Source organism: Clarias gariepinus, chromosome 23 (assembly GCF_024256425.1).
Source record: "Clarias gariepinus isolate MV-2021 ecotype Netherlands chromosome 23, CGAR_prim_01v2, whole genome shotgun sequence".
Taxonomy (NCBI): domain Eukaryota; kingdom Metazoa; phylum Chordata; class Actinopteri; order Siluriformes; family Clariidae; genus Clarias; species Clarias gariepinus.
In genome coordinates this window covers 16608905-16629880 of record NC_071122.1, presented here as the reverse complement: position 1 = coordinate 16629880, position 20976 = coordinate 16608905, and the positions used below count along the sequence as shown (strand labels likewise).

General features: G+C 39.2%; 1 protein-coding gene across 2 annotated transcripts in view; it reads right to left on the bottom strand.

Annotated features, from left to right (window-relative positions):
• pik3c2b (phosphatidylinositol-4-phosphate 3-kinase, catalytic subunit type 2 beta) overlaps positions 1-19025 on the bottom strand; it is a 57399-nt gene extending 38374 nt beyond the window's left edge. The window contains exons 1-7 of one of the 2 annotated variants that reach the window (XM_053483917.1): positions 18745-19025; positions 12380-13246; positions 12000-12100; positions 9779-9939; positions 3762-3882; positions 1365-1476; positions 171-250 (exon numbers count right to left, since the gene is read on the bottom strand). In XM_053483917.1, coding sequence (XP_053339892.1) covers positions 171-250; positions 1365-1476; positions 3762-3882; positions 9779-9939; positions 12000-12100; positions 12380-13138 — 1334 coding nt within the window. In that variant the 5' untranslated portion in view covers positions 13139-13246; positions 18745-19025. Of the gene's footprint in view, positions 1-170; positions 251-1364; positions 1477-3761; positions 3883-9778; positions 9940-11999; positions 12101-12379; positions 13247-18276; positions 18590-18744 lie in introns of those variants that run through there. The other variant, XM_053483919.1, reaches the window with a different exon arrangement.
• Between the last annotated feature and the right edge of the window lie 1951 nt (positions 19026-20976).

Genomic DNA, 20976 nt, shown 5'->3' with positions numbered 1-20976 from the left:
ATGGCCAGAGATGGCATAGGTATCATTGGGACTCAAATTTACAATCTTGCAAAATGTAAAATAGAGGGCACTTCGGCTGAGAAACGTGCACTTCTGTTCAGACACATAAAAGTCATAAGTATCTTTTTTTACTTGCTTTGAATTACTAATGCTTTTTCTGTCCCCCTTACTTTGTCACAGTCTGCTTTATGGGTCTCTCCTGCAGCGTGATACTGTGGTTCAGGGAGGATGGTGTCTCGTCGTCCTCTTCCTGCAATACCATAAAAAAAAATGTTTTGAAACCTAAAAATTGTAGGTGGATAAGTTACATGATGCTAAAAGAAACACGTTGATGAGAATTCCTACTGGTAATTGCTAAGCACCTCTAAGGTTTGGGTATGTAAATCTAATCCCACATGTGCATAGAGTTAGCATGTACTCCTTGTATTTGGTAGGTCTTAGGTACCCCGAGTTTCCTTCTACAGCCCAAAGACATGCAGTGTAGGCTGATTGCCATTTATAAATTGCCTATAGTGTAGGACTGTTTGCACACGTGCGTGTGTGTGCCGCTGTGCCCTAAGATGGGGATGTGAACTGCCTTGTGGATGAGGTTCCCTGGGATAGGCTCTATTCTCCCACCCCATGATCCTACACAGGACAAGTGGTATGAAAAAGAGAAATAATAAAAAAAAAAAAAATAAAAAAAAACAAGAATAAAGGTTACAGTGCATATGCAGTGATGCATTTGCACCACTATTGAACTCTTAAATCCTCTTTAAAAATCCCCTTTGTCACAGTTGATGTTCTCCCACTGTGCTACACAATGTTTCTAGAGATGAGAAGCACTGACGAGAGCAATGTGCACAAATGGATGAAGATGATTAAAAAAGAGGAACCGGCATTGAAGACTAATTACTTAGTGGGAGATCATCAACTGTGACGAAGGGGATTTTTAAAGAGGATTTGAGAGTCGGGTGCGAGAGATGATAGCGCAAATGCATCACTTGAGATGGGGACCAGGTTGAGTAGTACATTCGTATAGAGAAAGAGTAGATTGACCTTTGTCTGCTGATAAAAAGTTTATGCTCACTTTTGCAGAATTTCAGTACAGTTTTTGTATTTGCTTTAGATCAGTTAATATATGAATTCATCAATCACAAGCTCTGTTCTTGCTCAGCCATGGGAAAAAAAACAAACTTGTGCGTCAGTATTTATTTTTGTTAATGCAGTTACTCCCTTTACAAGGTCAGTCTATCAGGCTAGATTAATTCCTGTAGAGAGAGGTCGCTCATTCCTCTCTGTACACTCTACAGGGTTACACTACTGTAATAACTTTCATGAAAACTCAGGTCTCGGGGGAAAACATGCTGTGTTGTGGTACTCACAGTGCGAGCTAGCTCCATGTTAACAGAGCTTCTCTTGGTGAGGAAAAGCTGGACGTCCCGATCAAACTTCAGACACTGCTGAATGTATTCAAGTCCAGCCAAGGTTTGAGAGCTGAGAGAGACAGAAAAAGAGAACCAAAAGAACTCTTGTAATTTTTGTGTGCCCCTTGTGTGACCCGTAAATCATACGAAACATTTGCAGGAAAAAGGTCAAGTTTTACTTATAAATGTGTTTGCACTAAAATCTGTTATGTTTGGCTTGATTTGCTTTTCAAATAAGTCAAGTTGAAATTTGTTATCGTTGAAAACCACAACCTATTTCCCTATGAGTGAAGTTGAAATATGATTTTATTTGTTGTTATAAAAACCACAACTTATCCCTATCCACAGCACTTATAATAGCTGATGTTTGTTGATGTGTTTTTACATCAATTATTTATTTATTTAGCCATCAGCTCAAGCTGCGATGGAATGTTTGAACATTTTTTTTTTTTTATGTTTTATTTATCGATCATCATCTTCCTGCATTCCAGTGTTGGTTACTGGCAGCAGTTATCAACACTGGCTACTATTGCACAATAGTACTATACTACTCCGTCATCAACACTGGTGGAATAACAACAATGCTACAGATAGGAAGTCCTTCCCACTTTGCACAAGCTCAACATTATCAAAACGAGACACATTTCCGGGCCAGCTGCACCCCTAGTAAAAAACATCCAATTCTTACACGTATACTCCTTGATCTTGTACTCTGTGAGGTATGGCGAGTTACATCGCTGTTAAGCCATGTAATACATTTTAGTCTGGCACTGCTCTCGACCATGCTGGTCTGCCCACCAGCCAATCAGAGCAGATAAAAACACATTTAGCGATACACAGCTGGTTAAAGGTTGTCACAGTTCTGGGGAAACCCACTGTGGTTTTATGTAGCCACAGAAATAAGAACGTCAAGCTGCCTTTTTCTTTTTTTTTTTTCTGAGGGGCCCTTAGTTGAATGACAAGTCTATTTGTACCACAAACCACTAAGCAGACGTTTTTCTTTTGGAATCGGCCCTTCTTCCGGCCACAGTGCTGGCAGCAAACAAAGTCGAGGAAAGAAACTGCCTATACAACACGCCACTTGTTATATTGTCTGGGAACTACTTTTCATGACTGACCCAATACACATTTTTTAAAACATTGAGTGAGATCTGGGCTGGATGCCCAGGACTCTGTGCCCAGTGTGAGGTGGGCATAATAGCTACAGGGAGGAAGGGGGAGATTGAGAAAGGCCTGGAGTCCATGATGGCAATGGAAAGCCATTACAGGAGGCCTTGACATGGCCTTGTGCCAAACTGTGTGCTGGCCTCTTGTCCATTTGTAACATTCGCCATGTGTTTGGGATGCACTATTATTGCCACATACAGGAAGTAGAGGAAATGACCTGCACTGTATTTAAAAAAATTATTGGCTGATTCCTTAAACTGACACTCGGAAAAATAACTTTACCAGAGACTAGTTGCATTCAGCAACTTTTAACTAACAATGATGCAGTTGATGTGTTTTTACTTAAATTATTTATTAATTTAGCCGTCAGCTCAAGCTTATGATGGTGCCTTGGAAGCGCATTCTCCTAATCATCCAGAGATCGGCAGTTCAATTCCCGGGTGATGCTACAGCCAGAGATCAGACTGGCTGCACTCTCTTGGGAAGCACAACTCGAAAAGATGCGGTAAGCTGGCATCATATGTCTTGGAGGAACCTCTATCTACGCTTGATTGGAGAGACGGATGAAAACTGACTATGACTAAGTTAGGAAACTGCCACTATGAACCAAAACATAACTACTTCTAGTTGTCTTATTCATAGCCAGAAACTAACCATTAATGTTTACAAATTAAAAAGTGACTGTTGTCATCATTCAGTAATAGACTTTTTCATGTAACCTTGAATAACTCTGATGAAATGCTATTTTGCACTGAACAGTCAGGAAGCCTACTGAAGTCTGACGTAAAGTAGGAGTTGGTGAATAATAGGAAGGTGACAATGGTGGGTTGGGAAAATCCAGCACAGGGTAACAAGAATAAGTGGCATTAATTTACAGGCAGGTGTTTTTTAGTTCAGCTGTAAGGGTCTTTTTTTACTTTTGTTTTTAATCACACAAATACCACATATTATCAGAGAACATAACATACCTTGAGTCAGTCAAAACAATGAGCATTCATTCATACTGCATGCTTCTGCAACATTTCAAAGCCAATACTTCAACAACTATTAACAGTAAATATATTGCTCAGACCTATCAAATGCTCTGGAGAAAAGAAAAATGCAATGCCTAACACCTAAAATTGACGAAGCAAGCTGTTTTTGCAGATGCTGCACTGCCGCTTCTTGAGGTTTAAGATTAGCTCTTACTTGTTAAGATACTCGGCTTGGCCGCACACTTTCATTAGGTAGTCATCCACATCAACTAAGTCCAGGTCATCATGGGCGTAGCACAAGGTCTGGTATATTAGCAGGTCAATGGTGGAAGAACCTACGAGAGCAGGAATTGGTGTGTTAAAAGCAGTACTAAGACAACTGGATAATTTAGATGATACAAATGCAGTCTTTTCAGTGGAAAAGTTTTCATCAACTGGTCATAAAAACAAACATCAAAACATAAAAAATGTGATTAATCACAGCATGGACGCTGGTGCTAGATGGGCCAGTCTAAATATTTTAGAAACTGTTGATCTCTTGGGATTTTCACATGCAACATTTCTCTAACATGTAATCTTGGAAAAAAGGAAAACATCCCGTGCATCACTCTATGCATTAAGAGTTTACGATTTTACATAATGACCATCTGCATGAGTTTATTCATTCAGTTCACATGATTGAATTAATAGATAATTGCGTAAATAAGCATACAGTGGAACCTCGGATCGATCGCCAGTAACCCGGTGTACGAGCGTTCCGCAAGATGAGCAAAATTTGCTTTATAATTTTGACTTGATAAACATTTTGTATTGTTTTTTTTTTTTTTATATGAATATTTTTGGGTTGTGGAACAAACCATAAGAGTTTCCATTATTTATACTTATAGGGGGAATCCACTTTGATATACAGCACATGTCCAGAACAAATTATGCTCGCAATCCAAGGTTCCACTGTACAGGCGTTCCCTATTACAGTGGTCAGCATGTGTATTATGTCAGTCTGAAATACAGAATCTGTTTCATCAATATAAGCTTCCACTTGGTCACTTCCTGTCCATACACACTCACACATCTGATCCATTTCTACAGAACAGCCAGCAATCTGGAACAAGCCACTGAAGATCTCACTTTCTTCACAACAACATTGTGCAATAGTGAGTACTTCATGAACTTTTTTAATAATAAAATTGTAAATATTAGGCATAAAATTGAGGCTTTGAAACCGGACAATGTAATTGATAAAGATGTTAAACTAACCATGTCAGATCGGAACCTAGAATACTTTACTCCCCTTGAAGAGAATGAACTTATTTCACTCATCTCTTCTGCAAATTCATCAACCTGTATATTAGATCCTGTACCAACACATTTTCTGTGCCAGATATAACAGAACCCCTGTTAAGAATAATTAATTCTTCCCTCAGCATTGGTTATGTTCAAAAATCTTTTAAATTAGCAGATATTAAACAGAAAATTGAGAAGTCTGACCTCGGCCCCGGTCAGCTGTCCAATTACAGGCCAATATCAAACCTCCCCTTCATCTCTAAGATTTTGGAAAAGATATTAGCGGAGCAGCTATGCTCATAGCTGCATAGAAATAAAATACAGGAACTGAATCAGTCAGGATTTAGGCCTTATCACAGTACAGAGACAGCACTCGTTAAAGTAGTAAATTACCTCCTATTGGCCTCTGACCAGGGTTGCGTCACTATGCTTGTTTTACTGGACCCTTAGTGCGGCTTTTGACACCATTAATCATGGAATTCTTCTTCACAGATAGGACACCTGGTAGGAATTAAGGGAACACCGCTCTGCTGGCTCAGATCCTATTTGACCGATCGCTATCAGTACGTTAATTTAAATGGTGATTATTCTGCATGTTCTCTAGTGGAGTTTGGTTTCCACAGGGTCCGGTTTTAGGGCCACTGCTTTTATTCCCTTTACATGCTTCCTTTTGGCAACATAATCCGTAAGCATGGTAATAGTTTTCATTGTTATGCTGACGACACACAGTTATACGTCTCAGCAAAACCAGATGAAAAAAAAAAACAGCTTGCTAAAGTTAAGCAATGCGTTATCTTTGTTAAAGGATATAAGAGACTGGATGCTAATTAACTTCCTTCTGCTTAATCTTGATAAGACAGAAGTTCTAGTCATAGGACCGCATGCAGCTAGAAGCAAGATTTTAGATCACACTGTAATTTAAGATGGCCTTTCTGTTCCATCAAGTGCAACAGTGGAAGACCTCGGTGTGATTATAGATTTTAGTCTTTCATTTAAAGCTCATGTAGACAATATCACCAGGATAGCATTCTATCACCACAGAAATATTGCCAAGTTAAGGAATATATTGTCCCTTAACGATGCAATAAAACTAGTTCATGCTTTTATCACCTCTAGGTTGGACTATTGTAATGCCTTACTGTTTGGTTTTTTAACTAGGTGCATAAACAAACTTCAGTTAGTTCAGAAAGCAGCAGGGAGAGTCCTCACTTGAACCAGGAGATACGAGCACATCACCCCTATCTTATCTTCACTTCATTGGTTTCCTGTGAAATTCCGCATTGATTTTAAAATATTACTTTTGACATATAAAGCATTAAATGGTCTCACGCCGCAGTATCTAAATGAACTACTAGTGTTTTACGATCCGCCACGCCTACTTCGACCAAAAGATGCAGACTGCTTGTCAGTACAGCGTATTATGAAAACTACAGCATACAAGCTACACATGTCATTCCTCAACTGCCGGGGATCCAGACTCCATCAGCCCTCTGAAGCAGTCTGACTCATTTTGGTGCCGTGCTTCTGGTTGGAGATCTCGTCACATGGATGCTCCGTGTGTCTCTTTGGGATGCGCCTGGTGTCTGCGGACAGTTTCACTCTACCATGAAGATAGTTCTGGCCTGGACGGATGTTGACAGCTGTTTCTCTGAGGACTTGACTTGGCTGCAGTCGCTTGATAGTTCAGGACTGGAATTTCCTACAAGTTTACCTGAGCCTTCAATAACTCCATGGACTTTATATTGAAATCAATTAACATCAAATGTTAAGCTGAACTGCCTGCCACCTAACACATAGTATGAATGCAGATCAATTCCTGCTTTCACCCAAATGAGGAATCTAGACCGGTTCCTCTCAAGGTCCTATTGCCATCTCAGGCGGTTTTTTCTTGCCACTGTCGCTTTCGGCTTGCTCATCAGGGACTATCTAACCATTTTGATTCATACGCATTCACATTCCATACAAATAATTCTTTTGATTGTGTAAAGCTGCTTTGCGACAATGACAATTGTTAAAAGCGCTATACAAATAAAATAGAATTGAACTTTCATTCCTCCCACATCCTGCAATTTTCTTTAAATAATAATATTACAAGTGCCTTTTCCGAACATTGATTCTTACACAATCAAGCAAAGACCACTGATGAATTACACCTGATGCGATGCTAATACAATCACAAAAACTCCAAGGCCATTATATGGATACACGGGCCGAAAATAAGCAAACTGAAAGAGAATGTTTAGCTTCCTTGAGCTTACTCGGGCAAGGCCACCTTCTACTTGATTCCACATCATAAAGTGTATGAAGCAAATACACCCCACTGACAGGAAGGGAGTGGAGGATGGATCACCACATTCGCAGAGAGATGTGTGCCTTCTAAAAACAGTTAAATAATAACATGCATTGAGCTTGCTGATCTGATTATTATACACTGGCATTCTGTAAATACTGTCTTGCTTGTGTAAGACTTGATCTCAAGCCAAAAAAATTGCTTTATTGATCCAATTTATATTAAGACATATTTAATTAATTTTTTTTATGTCATAGAATCTGCTGGAATGGCCCACAACACTTTAAACCAGCAATAACTGGCAAATCACGCATTTTGGTGCCGTGCTTCTGGTTGGAGATCTCGTCACATGGATGCTCCGTGTGTCTCTTTGGGATGCGCCTGGTGTCTGCGGACAGTTTCACTCTACCATGAAGATAGTTCTGGCCTGGACGGATGTTGACAGCTGTTTCTCTGAGGACTTGACTTGGCTGCAGTCGCTTGATAGTTCAGGACTGGAATTTCCTACAAGTTTACCTGAGCCTTCAATAACTCCATGGACTTTATATTGAAATCAATTAACATCAAATGTTAAGCTGAACTGCCTGCCACCTAACACATAGTATGAATGCAGATCAATTCCTGCTTTCACCCAAATGAGGAATCTAGACCGGTTCCTCTCAAGGTCCTATTGCCATCTCAGGCGGTTTTTTCTTGCCACTGTCGCTTTCGGCTTGCTCATCAGGGACTATCTAACCATTTTGATTCATACGCATTCACATTCCATACAAATAATTCTTTTGATTGTGTAAAGCTGCTTTGCGACAATGACAATTGTTAAAAGCGCTATACAAATAAAATAGAATTGAACTTTCATTCCTCCCACATCCTGCAATTTTCTTTAAATAATAATATTACAAGTGCCTTTTCCGAACATTGATTCTTACACAATCAAGCAAAGACCACTGATGAATTACACCTGATGCGATGCTAATACAATCACAAAAACTCCAAGGCCATTATATGGATACACGGGCCGAAAATAAGCAAACTGAAAGAGAATGTTTAGCTTCCTTGAGCTTACTCGGGCAAGGCCACCTTCTACTTGATTCCACATCATAAAGTGTATGAAGCAAATACACCCCACTGACAGGAAGGGAGTGGAGGATGGATCACCACATTCGCAGAGAGATGTGTGCCTTCTAAAAACAGTTAAATAATAACATGCATTGAGCTTGCTGATCTGATTATTATACACTGGCATTCTGTAAATACTGTCTTGCTTGTGTAAGACTTGATCTCAAGCCAAAAAAATTGCTTTATTGATCCAATTTATATTAAGACATATTTAATTAATTTTTTTTATGTCATAGAATCTGCTGGAATGGCCCACAACACTTTAAACCAGCAATAACTGGCAAATCACGTCTTGCCAGTTCTAGAAAACATATTCAGATGTACAAACGCATAATGCTGTATTTGTTGCAAAGCCATGAGCCACAAAATAGAAGGTCACATGTTAGGGCAGTAAGCAGAGGATTAAAAAAGAAGAATTATTAAAAAATATATATATATATATATATCCATTCCCATACCTCTCTCTCATAGGCTCTCTAATCCTGCCCTGTCCCTTCTCTGCTTGTGTATACATATTTGTGTGCTTGCTCCTTTTAACTGGTTGAATGAAAAGCCGGCTATTTTAATTGAAAACACAAAACAGATGGCTGGCACGCTTTCCTTTGACTGTAATTCCATTAAGAGGATTCAGAAGTGAAAGCCCTTGCAGTCTATCAAATAAGATTCTCTGGTCCTGGCCAAATGTTAAAAAAAAAAATAAAAAAAAAAACACACACACACACACACGCACACACAAACACAGCTCGTCAAGCTCTGTTCATAAAAACAAAGACCCGGTTTGGCAAGTTTTTTGTGAATCATGATCCCAAGGCCTATTAAATTGACACATTACGGTTATTTCCTGAGGTGTAGACAGGGGAATCTAATACACCAGATTCAACTTCTCAGGAACATACCAAAGCCAGGGAAAGAGAACAGCGACAAAGGGTCGTGGAGGGGTTTACCAGGACAGCAGCACCTGACCCAAATTCCAAGAGCTGCTTCAATGAGCATACTAATTAATCGTGTTAACAGATACAGTGACATTTATATTAGAACATTATACATCAAATTAAATATATAAATATATTAAACATGTGGAAATATACTGTATATAATTCAATTTATCCTATAGTGCTACTAATCCAGCCAACTCAAACACTGATTACTTTTCAATAATAGCATGCCTGTTTTACTATTTGCATACCACAGCCATTTTTATGTAGATTCTTTTTTTAAATCAAAGTTAGTCCATGAAGACCTCCCTTCTGCCTGAAAATGTAAAAGGTACAGTTTGTTACCTCCAACCATTAGAAATAGAAATATAGTGTACTGTAACCAGAACATGAATATAAACCTGTGATTTTCCTTGCAGTTAGAACTAGTCAGAGCTGTAGTTGCAGAAAAGGTTTGCTTGGTGGAAAAATAGCAAACTTGGAGGCCAACAAATTATTTCTGTAGATGACTCACTATTCTGACATCACTCCCTGACCCTGGACACTATGTCAACTATTGCACTGTGGACATATAAAAATGCTGAATGGCTTTTCATTCTTGCTTACCATCACAGGTGAAGATGAGTGGCTCTCGGATGTGCTCACCGATGATGGTGACCTTTACGCTGACCCCCAGTACCTGCTGCTGCTCCTCCTGCGCCACACACGGGCTCCATACAAACCCTGCATTCTTTGACCGGTCTGTGGACGGGTAAGCTGAGCGCAACCTGCACATACCAACATGTCACTTAGAGTACATCATACAGGACGATGATAACATGATCATTACAGGAGGATGCCAATTAGGCTCCATCATAAGATCGGTATTATAGATTATTGGTTAAAGGCCAGTGCTTATTAAATGCATCAAACTGAATTCTTTTAACTTGAAATTATTTATTATTCTGAATTAGACTTGTTCAATAATAATGTAGCTGACTCCTGATTGTCTTGCTTCAAAATATATTATTTAGCCACAATGCCTCCATTTATGTTAGCCATACGGTACAGGCTAGTACAGGTCACAGTTGCAAATACTGTAATCAATTGTTATTTTGAATGATAGATATTTAAAGTATATTTTTTAAACATTTTTACATTATTTGCTTATGGTGAGCTCAGTGATCCCTTCTTTCTGAACATAGTAAATGGGAAGCGTGTCTTTTAAAGAAGAGGAAAAATCTATTCAATTATTAGTTATGATTCTTGTGTGCTGATTCATGTATTGCTACATTGCCTCCAAAATTGATTTGCAAATGATTTTTACCATTTATTTTAGAGTTGCACTGGTTGATCAGCCAGGGACCAGAATTGGCTGTTTTTTTTTAGCTTAATCAGCCATAACTGATTCTGTACTGAGTGCATGAGCTTCTGAGTGGTGTAACAGAAATGCATTTCTATGTTATTATATAATCAAACGTTAAGCGCGTTAAAAAAACTCCTTTTCTCAAAACTCCAAAACCCACTCTTTACACTCTTACACAAGTCTCACAACACCATGTGAGCTAATTAGTCTTGAAACACACACATTAGAACACACATGCTCAACTCTTTGGATGCATTTGAGGTGGTAAAACATCACAATTTCTTTATAATCCAACAGGTGGTTCAGTCTAAACTATTCCCACACTGGCATCCTGTGTGGTAGGAGTGAATTCTTTGCTATGACGTTTTTTTTTATGACGTTACACTCCTTTATTTAAAGTTAGTTTGTATCGTTAAATGCTGTCCTTAAACATGACTGAGCACAGAATTGGAAATAAACAAAGTAAAAGCTCTTACTTTTAACTGACTTATACTGTGCAAATTAATAGCTTAAGATTAATCAACATAGACATATTCGTTTATTAAATCTAAAAAACTGACTATACAGTACATCGCTCACCCGAGTTATCAGCCTAGCATGTTAATACCATCCAATGGTATGAATTTGAACATGCGTGCCATTACACATCTACTGCTATGATATGACGTATATCTAGTTTCAGTTTAGTCTTAGTTTCCCTTGTTTAACACTATAACCTCATTCCTGCATAACCTGCATTCTCATGAAAAGGCAATTTAGTGAAATGCTACTGAGGTGTTTGCTCAAGCTAAGAAATCATAGCTTTGATTTCTCTACCAGTGCGTTAAACTTAAAATGTTCTGTTTTTGTTTTGCAAAAAATGTTTTCTTAATTTGACAGGCTTTGTAGCAATTAACCTAATTAGCCTAAAGATGTTTTTAACTTAAGTTTTTTTTTTTTTACATTGAAGGCTTTTGTTAAAAGCAAATTTAATTTGATACATTGGTAATATTTTTTTTTTTCACACTCCATATGAAATAGAGTTGATTTGACATGAACTGACTTTATGCTCAATTTAATTATTTAAGAACTCTACAGTATATATATTTATTTGTAAGCAATTATTTGCTTTTATTACTGCTATAATTATTCATCATGGATAAATGAAGTCATGGCCTTCTTTCAAAACCAAATCAACTAAGAAGTGTGTAACATGTGGTTTGTACTCTTTAGCAAGATGCGTTTGCTACCAAACAGGCTTTTCCATTTACTACGAAAATTACTCAATTCGTGTGACTACACCTTAATCTGCAGCTATTAAACCCATTATTGTTTAAAGGTGTTACATAACCATAAGTTTGGGTAGTGCTACAACATATTATATTAGCATATTAGCATATAATTTTTTTATGCTGACATTCTTTTATTCTTTTAAGGGTTGTATAGGTTACTGATAAACACTACATTTCTAAGGACAAGCCTGAGCATTGAGGGAGAACTCACACATCGAGCATATGACAGAAGGCAGCCACCTCCTCGTCACGCTCCTCAGAAACCTGGAAGAGCTCATAGCCAAATCCATTGAGTCTGGAACGAAGTGACACCTACATGACAGGAAGGAAAAACACCACTGTTTACAATAAAATACTGTACATATGCTACATACAGTAAATAAGCCTTTTTTGTTTTGTAATTAGTCTATTAAGTTGGTCTTGGTACAGTGTTAGTGATTTATTAAGATGATATTATTAACAATTGACTCATTATTAACCATCAAATCATTGTATCCAGTAAATCTCCATTATAATCACTGACATGATTATTTGAGCAGTTACCAAATCTGACACTGCTGGCAAAATCATTAATTTTTTTGTAGTACATACCAGATCAGCTGACACCCTGCGGTTGTTTCTGCCACTCTTTTGCCCAGGCAAATAGGTGCGAGGTGGCACTTGAGGGGGCAGCGTCTTGCTGCGAGCCACAGGCTTTCCAGATTGGTCACCACTAACTTTTTGTTGCCTGGGTGACTGCTTACCGCTGTTGACCCTTATGAGGGAATCATTCAGGTTGTCATAGTTTATGCCTTCCCCGGTGGGAAGCTTTGGTTGGTCCACCTCAGGGCTGAACAGGTTCACGTCTCTGGGAGCTGATCCCCTGCAGAGGCCGAAAGAGTCTGGTTGAGGTATTGGATTCCTTGGTGGAATCGCTGGAGGAGGTTCATCCGGAGGTGGCAACCCCTTTGAAAACCCATCCGTCATCCTCTCGTAGTCATTCTTGCTGGGATCTTCCAGGATATAAAGGGGCTCCTTGCTGTAGCCATGTGGATCCACATTCGACCTTGACGGGCTGGAAACTCCAGGTTGGATGAGGTGGAGAAGCGGGTCAGACCCCGACAGCCCTTGCCGCATGTTTGTCACAGGTGGGCTGGGGATACGCCTAGTGTGTGTATTCCTGGATGGCACAGTTTTGCTACTGTCAGACTCGTCCCTTCCAGTGGGATCTTTGTCCTGTTTAAGTCGAGAAAGCGCATCATACTCCATCTGTAAGGCCTCAGCCAGAACCAGCTCTCTGGGACTCAAACCCAGAGACTCCAGGCAGCTCCATCGCTGCTCGCTGTCATTCTGTGTCTGTGCTGCAGACATGATCCTTTAGGGAACTATGCCACTATGCTGGGTGGTTTTAAAAAAAAAAAAAGGGGGGATCTGGGGGAGACAAGGTGTCTATGAAATCCACAGGAGAACCATTGCACCCTGTAGAGAGACAGGAGAGAAAAATAAAATTAACACTTAACTATTTACATCCCTTTGTGTATAGGAAATAACTTTTTATAGCCATACAGTCCTGGCCTACCAGCAAGCACTCCCCAATATGACACGTATGCCTTATTACATAAGAGGCTAATAGCAACATCGCCAACAAATTAAAACACATCAAAAAAGAAAGAATGAAAGAGAGACATTTATACTCCATTCAATTCAAAGATGATCACAGTTGTGCTTTCAATTACTCTGCATTTATCTAAAGAGAACCCCAGATGCGTTTTGTTTTAGAAGGACAGTCATCTGGATTCAATTAACTTTGCTTGTTCAGCAAAAATCAGGCTGCTGCCTCCTGCCTCTCATATGCTGAACATGGCTATCAACACACTGCAGGCAGTAAAGCATAGAGTCCTTATCCTGGCCTCAGCAGACCTACAAAACAGTCAGACTTAAGCAGGTCACTGGGTTGTGTATAAGACAGTTTTTTTTAAACTGTGTAAGAATGCAACTTGGATGAGTGAAAGAATGAAAAGTTGACAGCCCTCTGTGTATAGCCATCTATACCAGACCTGTCATGGGAAACTGTCCTCCATATAATCTATGTAGAATAATACATTGGAGTATAATATATATATATTTATATATATATATATATATATATATATATATATATATATATATATATAATTTTATTATATAATAATAATAATGCAGTGGTGGCTTAGGTGGATGGGGATTCGAGCCACACCACCAGGTTGCCACCGTAGGGCCTTTGAATAAAGTCTCTAATAACTCTATGACTATATAATACCCAGCCTCTGGAGATGCAGTGCAGGTTGATGAAAGAAATATTATCAAAGTACAATAACTGAACGTCTTGATCAACCAAACTAGGTTGCCTATTAAGAAAAATATAGTTTGATTAATGAAAAGAATGAGAAGTGATAACATTTTACAGCTCACAGTACTTTTCCAAAAGTTTAATTCAGAGCAACTGATCGTTTTTAATCAGTCAATCAACTTCATTCTTATTAAATTAAATTTTAAACGGACGTAGAGTCAAGCTAAGTGTGATTCCAAACCGCAGGGAGTGAAACTGTAATTCTGTTGAGGGAAGGTCCCTTAGCTGATATTCCTTGTAGTACACGGAGCAGGGAGGACCCTGTGAAGTACACGTTGGCCTACAGAACACAGCCTACCTCTCCATACAATACTTACCCAGAATTCCCTTCTCTACCCTAATGTAATGCAAATACACAAATATTTATAAATGTAAAATTGTAAACTAGCCTTCTGTATTTGAAGTAGGACAAATGAATTTTTCCCCTGTTTACAGAGCCTGGGGTAGTCATCAAAACTCAAACTTTCTCTTAAGAAGATATTTTACTGACAAACTCAAGATGCAAGTTGTTGTTTTTTTTTTTTATTATTATTATTATTTTTTTATTATTATAGACATGTGTGAAGCACACGATTCAAACTAGGCCTCAAGAATGAATTTCAATATTCAAATGAATGACCTACATGGCCTAATATGGGACAAACTAAAGTTCCGAACACTGATTTAATAGGCACAACTGCTTTAATAGGCACATCCAACCAACCCTTATAATAGCCAACCTAAAAACCTGCAAGCTTTCCAGCGTCTTTTTATTTATTTGAGTTCTTTGCCTTGAATTTCTCCTGACACCAAGCCAGGAAATCTGCCTTCCATTCCAGGGTTTACTTTAAAGTGCAGGGAATGTCGGTCAAGGGAACTTCCCTCAACAAAATTCCACCATTCGGAAAACACTCTGCAACATCACCAATGCAGCAGACATCACTTCCTGTGTGTGTTACCCTGGTAACTTAAGGACCTTGGATAGCTGTTGCTGCTACTGTGGAAATTTTACACTACTATAATTAATTCTTAAATATTTACTGAAACAAAAACTGATACCACTGCAAAACATATACTATTAAAATGTGCAAAAGAAATTATTTGGTTCATTTACAAGATGTACAGTGAAATAATTGTTTTTTTTTTTTACAAATTACTAACCTGTGTAATATGAAGTATTTTTAAATAAATAGATTTTTAAATGTATAATCAAATACACATTATTGTGACATATTATGTCATCCCCAATAATAATTATAATCTAATATATAAATTCCTTTTTAAGCTCCATTTTTTTCTGTGCTTCAGCGAGGTACAATGACTGATGGGAAATTTTGCCACTTCCGGCAAAGTTCACTGGTTCCCTTACATTGTTCACAGTTCCCCCTTGAACTGAGCAGTTTTATACATTACAGTTTGGAATTATTTTTAACATGGCTAAAATCCCTGTGCAGTCCACTTCGCAGTCAACTATATATATATGTGTGTACTGTATGTACAGTATGTTCCATAAGGAAAATACTGAAGTCTAATAGGAAATGCATTTCAGTTAACATAAAGTCCATTTTCTCGTCGGAACTCGTTTTAATACCACATTTAACCTGTTAAACTCCAGCTACTAGTGCAGAGCATGAATAGAACGAGATGAAATTATTTATTGCCATATCTACATCTTCATGGGAATTCCTTATGTTGACCTCAGTTTTCACCTTCACTGACAACAAGACAGACAGTGGGTTTTTCCCTGTGTTTATAACAATGATCAGGAAATTCTCACACACTTCTACCCACCATACTCCAAACAACAATGACATACTACAAGATGAAAGAAAAATAAAATATATGTGACATACGTTCCTCAAGAGCTCCACTCTATAACCCCTTTTACATGCACCCTGAAATTTATGATTACATATCCTTTAAAGGTTAACGCCACTTTAAAAGGGTCTGAATAAAGTGCTAAAGATCCGGTAGGCCCATAAACAGGGGGCTACTCTGACTCCTCTGAGATTAGCTTTTTTTTGGCATTTTGTCAACCACTCTATTTAGCACCTGTTTTTCCCATTTGTGTGCAGCGTATGTGTACATACAAAGATAGACAGATACAACTGAACCAAGAATAAGAGATAATCATATGTAGGAAAGTGGCTAGCAGAGATATGAAAGACATGCAAGATTTTAGAGATTATTAGGCTCAAAGGACCGAAAGGAGATTCACAACTCAGATGTGTTTGTAAACAGACAGTCCAGACATTAACAGATGGATCCATAGAGCATAGATGCACTTAGCATCAACTTCCAAGTGTCATCTCTGTGGCTGGCCTCCTTTTCCCAGGAGTGTGATTCTCCCATCATCTCCCCATTCTGGGCACCAAGGCCTTTTGGCCGCAGGGAAGCAGGAGCGAGAGGAGGGGTGGGAACCAGGGCGGAGTCTGCATTGTTCCAGCCCTGGGACCCTGGAATCAATCCCCTGCCGGGATATAATCCCATTCAATTAGGGGCGGCTCCCAGATTGGCCAAACAAAGGACGCAGAGTGGGGGACAACACGTGAGCCAGGGCCGGCACAGACACGTTCACACGCCTCCAAGAGACGAGAGACAAAGAGGCCGCTGTCATCTCCGGCCTTGCTCCCCCACACACCAAACCCCCCTCCCCCCCACAATAACACCCACTCACCGACAAATAAACCAGCGCCCTCTTACATACAGCTTCCATCACAACCCGAGCGGGAAAAGACACCCATGCTGCCAGCCAACGAGAAGCATATAGTTATATGTCTACCAGGGTGAACTTCAATGAGCTTATCAGTAAAAAGAATTGCTTAATGCTAGTTAAAATAATCGTGAACAAATGTTAGAAATAAAAAAAACATATGTTTCATAAAACTTTGATAATATGAGAGATACTACAGACAGTAGTCATGTCACAGCTTTGTTTAGGATGTGTTTCGTGTCAGTTAAAAATCACACATGCTTGACATGGAATATGACAGTGATACTGACACACAAGCATAAAACTGGAACAATACTAAAAATAAATAAATAAATAAATAAAAAACCACTGTGTCTGTTACCAATACTTGACATTACCAGATAACTTGTGGCTAAAGGCTCTCCCTGTGATAAACATTAGATCTGAAGCTTTTGCTCACATTCTCTTGATTAGTAACATGCGAGTGAGAAATGTGAACGAAGTTAAAGATTCTGGACATATTTTAAAAACAAAAGAAATTCCAACAGAAGAATAAATAAATAATACCAATAGCCACTATCTAAGAGCTGTGAAAACGAGTTAATACCCAGGCCACAATCAGCTGAAGCAGAATACTGCAACTGGCACGAGATCAGCTGTGACTGGAAGAAAGGATTACATATACTACAGTGGTTTCTCTCATGCATTGGGGCTGGAATTGGGTTTCTGTTGTGTTTGATGAGCTGAAGTGCATTTTCTGCTGTGTGTCAAGAGTCTTGTGTAGCGAGTTGGAAAATGTTTTCTGTCATGTGCAGCGAGCTGGAGATTGTTGTGTCACTTGTAGCGAGTTGGACAGTGTTTTGTGATATGTGTAGCCAATTGGAGAATGTTTGTGTCCTTTGAAACGAGTTGGAGAATGTTTGTGTCACTTGTAGCGAGTTGGCAAGAGTTTTGTGTCATGTGTGGTGAGCTGGAGAGTTTGTCATGTGTAGCGAATTGGAGAGTGTTTGTCATTTTCAGGGAGTTTGAGAATTTTTTGGGTCATGTGTAGCGAGGTGGTGAACGTTTGTGTCGTTTGTAGCGAGTTGAAGAGAGTTTTGTGTCACGTGTAGCCAGTTGGAAAGTGTTTTGTATCATGTGTAGCGTGTTACAGAGTGTTTCTGTCAAGTGTCCGCGTTTCCGTAACCTGTTTAACGAGTTTCAATAAAGGAGATAAGACTGTACGTGTCGCCGCCACCGAAAAAGAAATAATCAAACATAAACAAAGCGGAGACAGAGAATGTGAACTCATTATCGACCCAACATGAGATTGATGCTCTCAAAAAGATTGCCCTTCCCTTCCCCCTCACTCACTCACTTTCCACCAGACTGAAGGGGAATAAAGTGAACAGGTTGCCGCTGCGCTCATGCACACTGTAATCACGCAATGCACTTGGGAGGAATCCTAACCTGTTATTTAGCTCCTTCCCTTTCACACATCCATTCGATGCCAAACAAACAGAACTGTTGATCCAGAACCCGTGACGTTTCACTCGAATGTTGAACCCGTTGCGAAACTTGACAATCGATTCGCGAGCTATTTATTTATTTACCCGTCCTGTGAAATGGCTAGGAAGGAAAACGACGTCAGTCAGCATTGAAAACGGCGTTCAATTCACCTCCACGAGAACATATCGGATTTTATTCCAAACATGTCCCCTGCTTGTTTAGTTCCACAAAAAAAAATCACGGTCTGCGTGAAAACGGAGAGGTTCGGTGTCCGTGCACGAGCTCTGGGTGAAACGCCGCGTCTAGCGCGAGCGTAAATAACCTCGTCACTGCGCACCACACAAGCACACACACACACAAGCACACACACGGTTACTGCTGCCTATCAGCGAGTCGGAGAAAAGGTATACCAAAACCCAGCACACATACCTCGTCCACGGCCTGGATCATGCTCTTCAAAGCCCGCTTCCAAATGAATTGATCCTTAGGATGACCAGCTCCGGTGCACGCGCCAGTTTCCGGTGGGTAATGGCCCTGAGTCGCGTGGGCTCCAAAACACAGCGCGTTCCACACTTCTATATGTTTCATACACTGCGCGCGACGACGCCAAATCACGCACTGTATAGGAAAACCGGGTTATTTTTGTGCCCGCCTCGCAAAGGATTTTCGGTTTGGGGTTTTCAGTGTCGATATTCTCGTTCCAGCGCGCTTTCACTGGTGTAGCAGAGCTGGAGGAAAGGTGAAATAGCAACAATGACCCCTATTGGACTTGAAAGTAATAACATCCAAATTGGGACATAGACATACATTTACATTTAGGCATTTGGCAGATGCTCTTATCCAGAGCGACTTACATTTTTTTTTAATCTCATTACAGATCCGAGCAGTTGAGGGTTAAGGGCCTTGCTCGAAGGCCCAACAGTGGCAACTTGGTGGTTGTGGGATTTGAACCTGGGATCTTCCGAACCGTAGTCCAATGCCATACGGAATGGGTCTTCTTTAAAAAATGTTCTGCTGTAATATTTATATAAATAACAGAAATGTTTTGTCTGTACCTTGGTCAGAACTTGCTCTTTCAATGATATATTTAAAGTTTTATACATTGGAGGACCAGAAACCAGTCTCTTGGTATGTCTGTCCAGACAGAATTTGTCACAGCATCACGCAAAACTGCCAGAACAGTATTTAATAAAAACCTAGGTGTTTGCCTGAAGTTAAACCTGCGCCATAAATTAAATCAAAATGTTGAGTTGAAGTGAAACTTTGAGCAGTGATGTGTCAGATTATACAGTTTGACAGCTTACTGCGCATGCGTCATTGTGGGCGCATCTTAAACAATCGCTAAACAGAATTAAATGAAACCTTGCAGTACTTAGATATCTGACTCATTTATATTTTCACTGCTGAAATAACAGCGAAGTGCAACACCTTTTACCGTACCTGGAGTTGTTTTTAGACAAAACTTAATCTTTATCCAATCTACTTCTTTAATTTCTCAGCCGTGAGTGTATCATGAGTGTATTTGCCTCACTGATTGCGTTAAAGCAGATCATCTTATTTGTAGCTTTAACCTTCTTTTAACAATCTCCACAAACTCTTTTTCTCCCAATGACGTACTTAAGCTAGTTGTTAATGTTTTAATTACAATACAGAAGTATTATTAAATAGAAAGTGGTTTAAGTTTAAAGCCACGATGCACAGATAGTCTTTAGAGCTTTTTGTGACTGATGTGTTTTCTTTTTAAACAAAGCCTCATTCTTAAATATGTAACCTTTGTAAGCGGCCGATGATTTAATCAGGAAGTTATATCTGATTTTAAGAAATATAAAAAACTTTATTACTTTATTTTTTGGGGGGCTTGAAATAACGCGACCTTAAGAGGCCAGTGAAGCCGTATTTGAGCTATATACATGTATATAACAGCAAGTGTAAGTGGTTGTGCCTCTCAGGTAAGTACACAGGGTCATGGAGAAAAGATGCCAAAAGTACCTATGGTGCAGGAGAACAGCGCCCTCTCGTGGTAAATAAACCTCTACGCCAGGAATGACACAAACTGACAGTGTGGGGAATTATTGTGCCAAAGTAGCACAATTTGCCGAGAAAAGTCAACGATAGAGCACCCATAGGATGTTCCTAGGATCTGGCCTTTAAGGAGTCCAGCCCCTAATAAGAATGTAACATGTATAGTGTCTTGCTATTAATGCCTTAAATAGTACTTATTATATAATTTGCATATATTTAAAATATATTTTGATTAACACCAACATTAGAATTACTAGTAGCCACATTTTTCGATAATAATAATAATAAAGAATATGCAGGGAATTAGACCTATAATTATGTGGCTTCTCACCTGGTTTTTCTTTTTGTCCTCTCTCTCTCTCCTAATCCTCTCCCTTTTCTTTGTGCTGGTAAACTAAATATTCACCCACATAGAGAATTACGAAAAGCTACACATGCAATTGATGTACATGCACTAAATAACAAGTTTCTAGCTAAATGATGGTTTGCTTTGGACAGTCCAAGGGGTAATATTATTTTTAATGTGTATATATACACAGTGAGGTTATTAAGTATTTGATCACCCGTAGCCCTTTCCAGCTTTGTGAAGGTCTACAATTTTGTCTCTTGTGTCTTTTGACGGCTCTTTGGTTTCGCCCA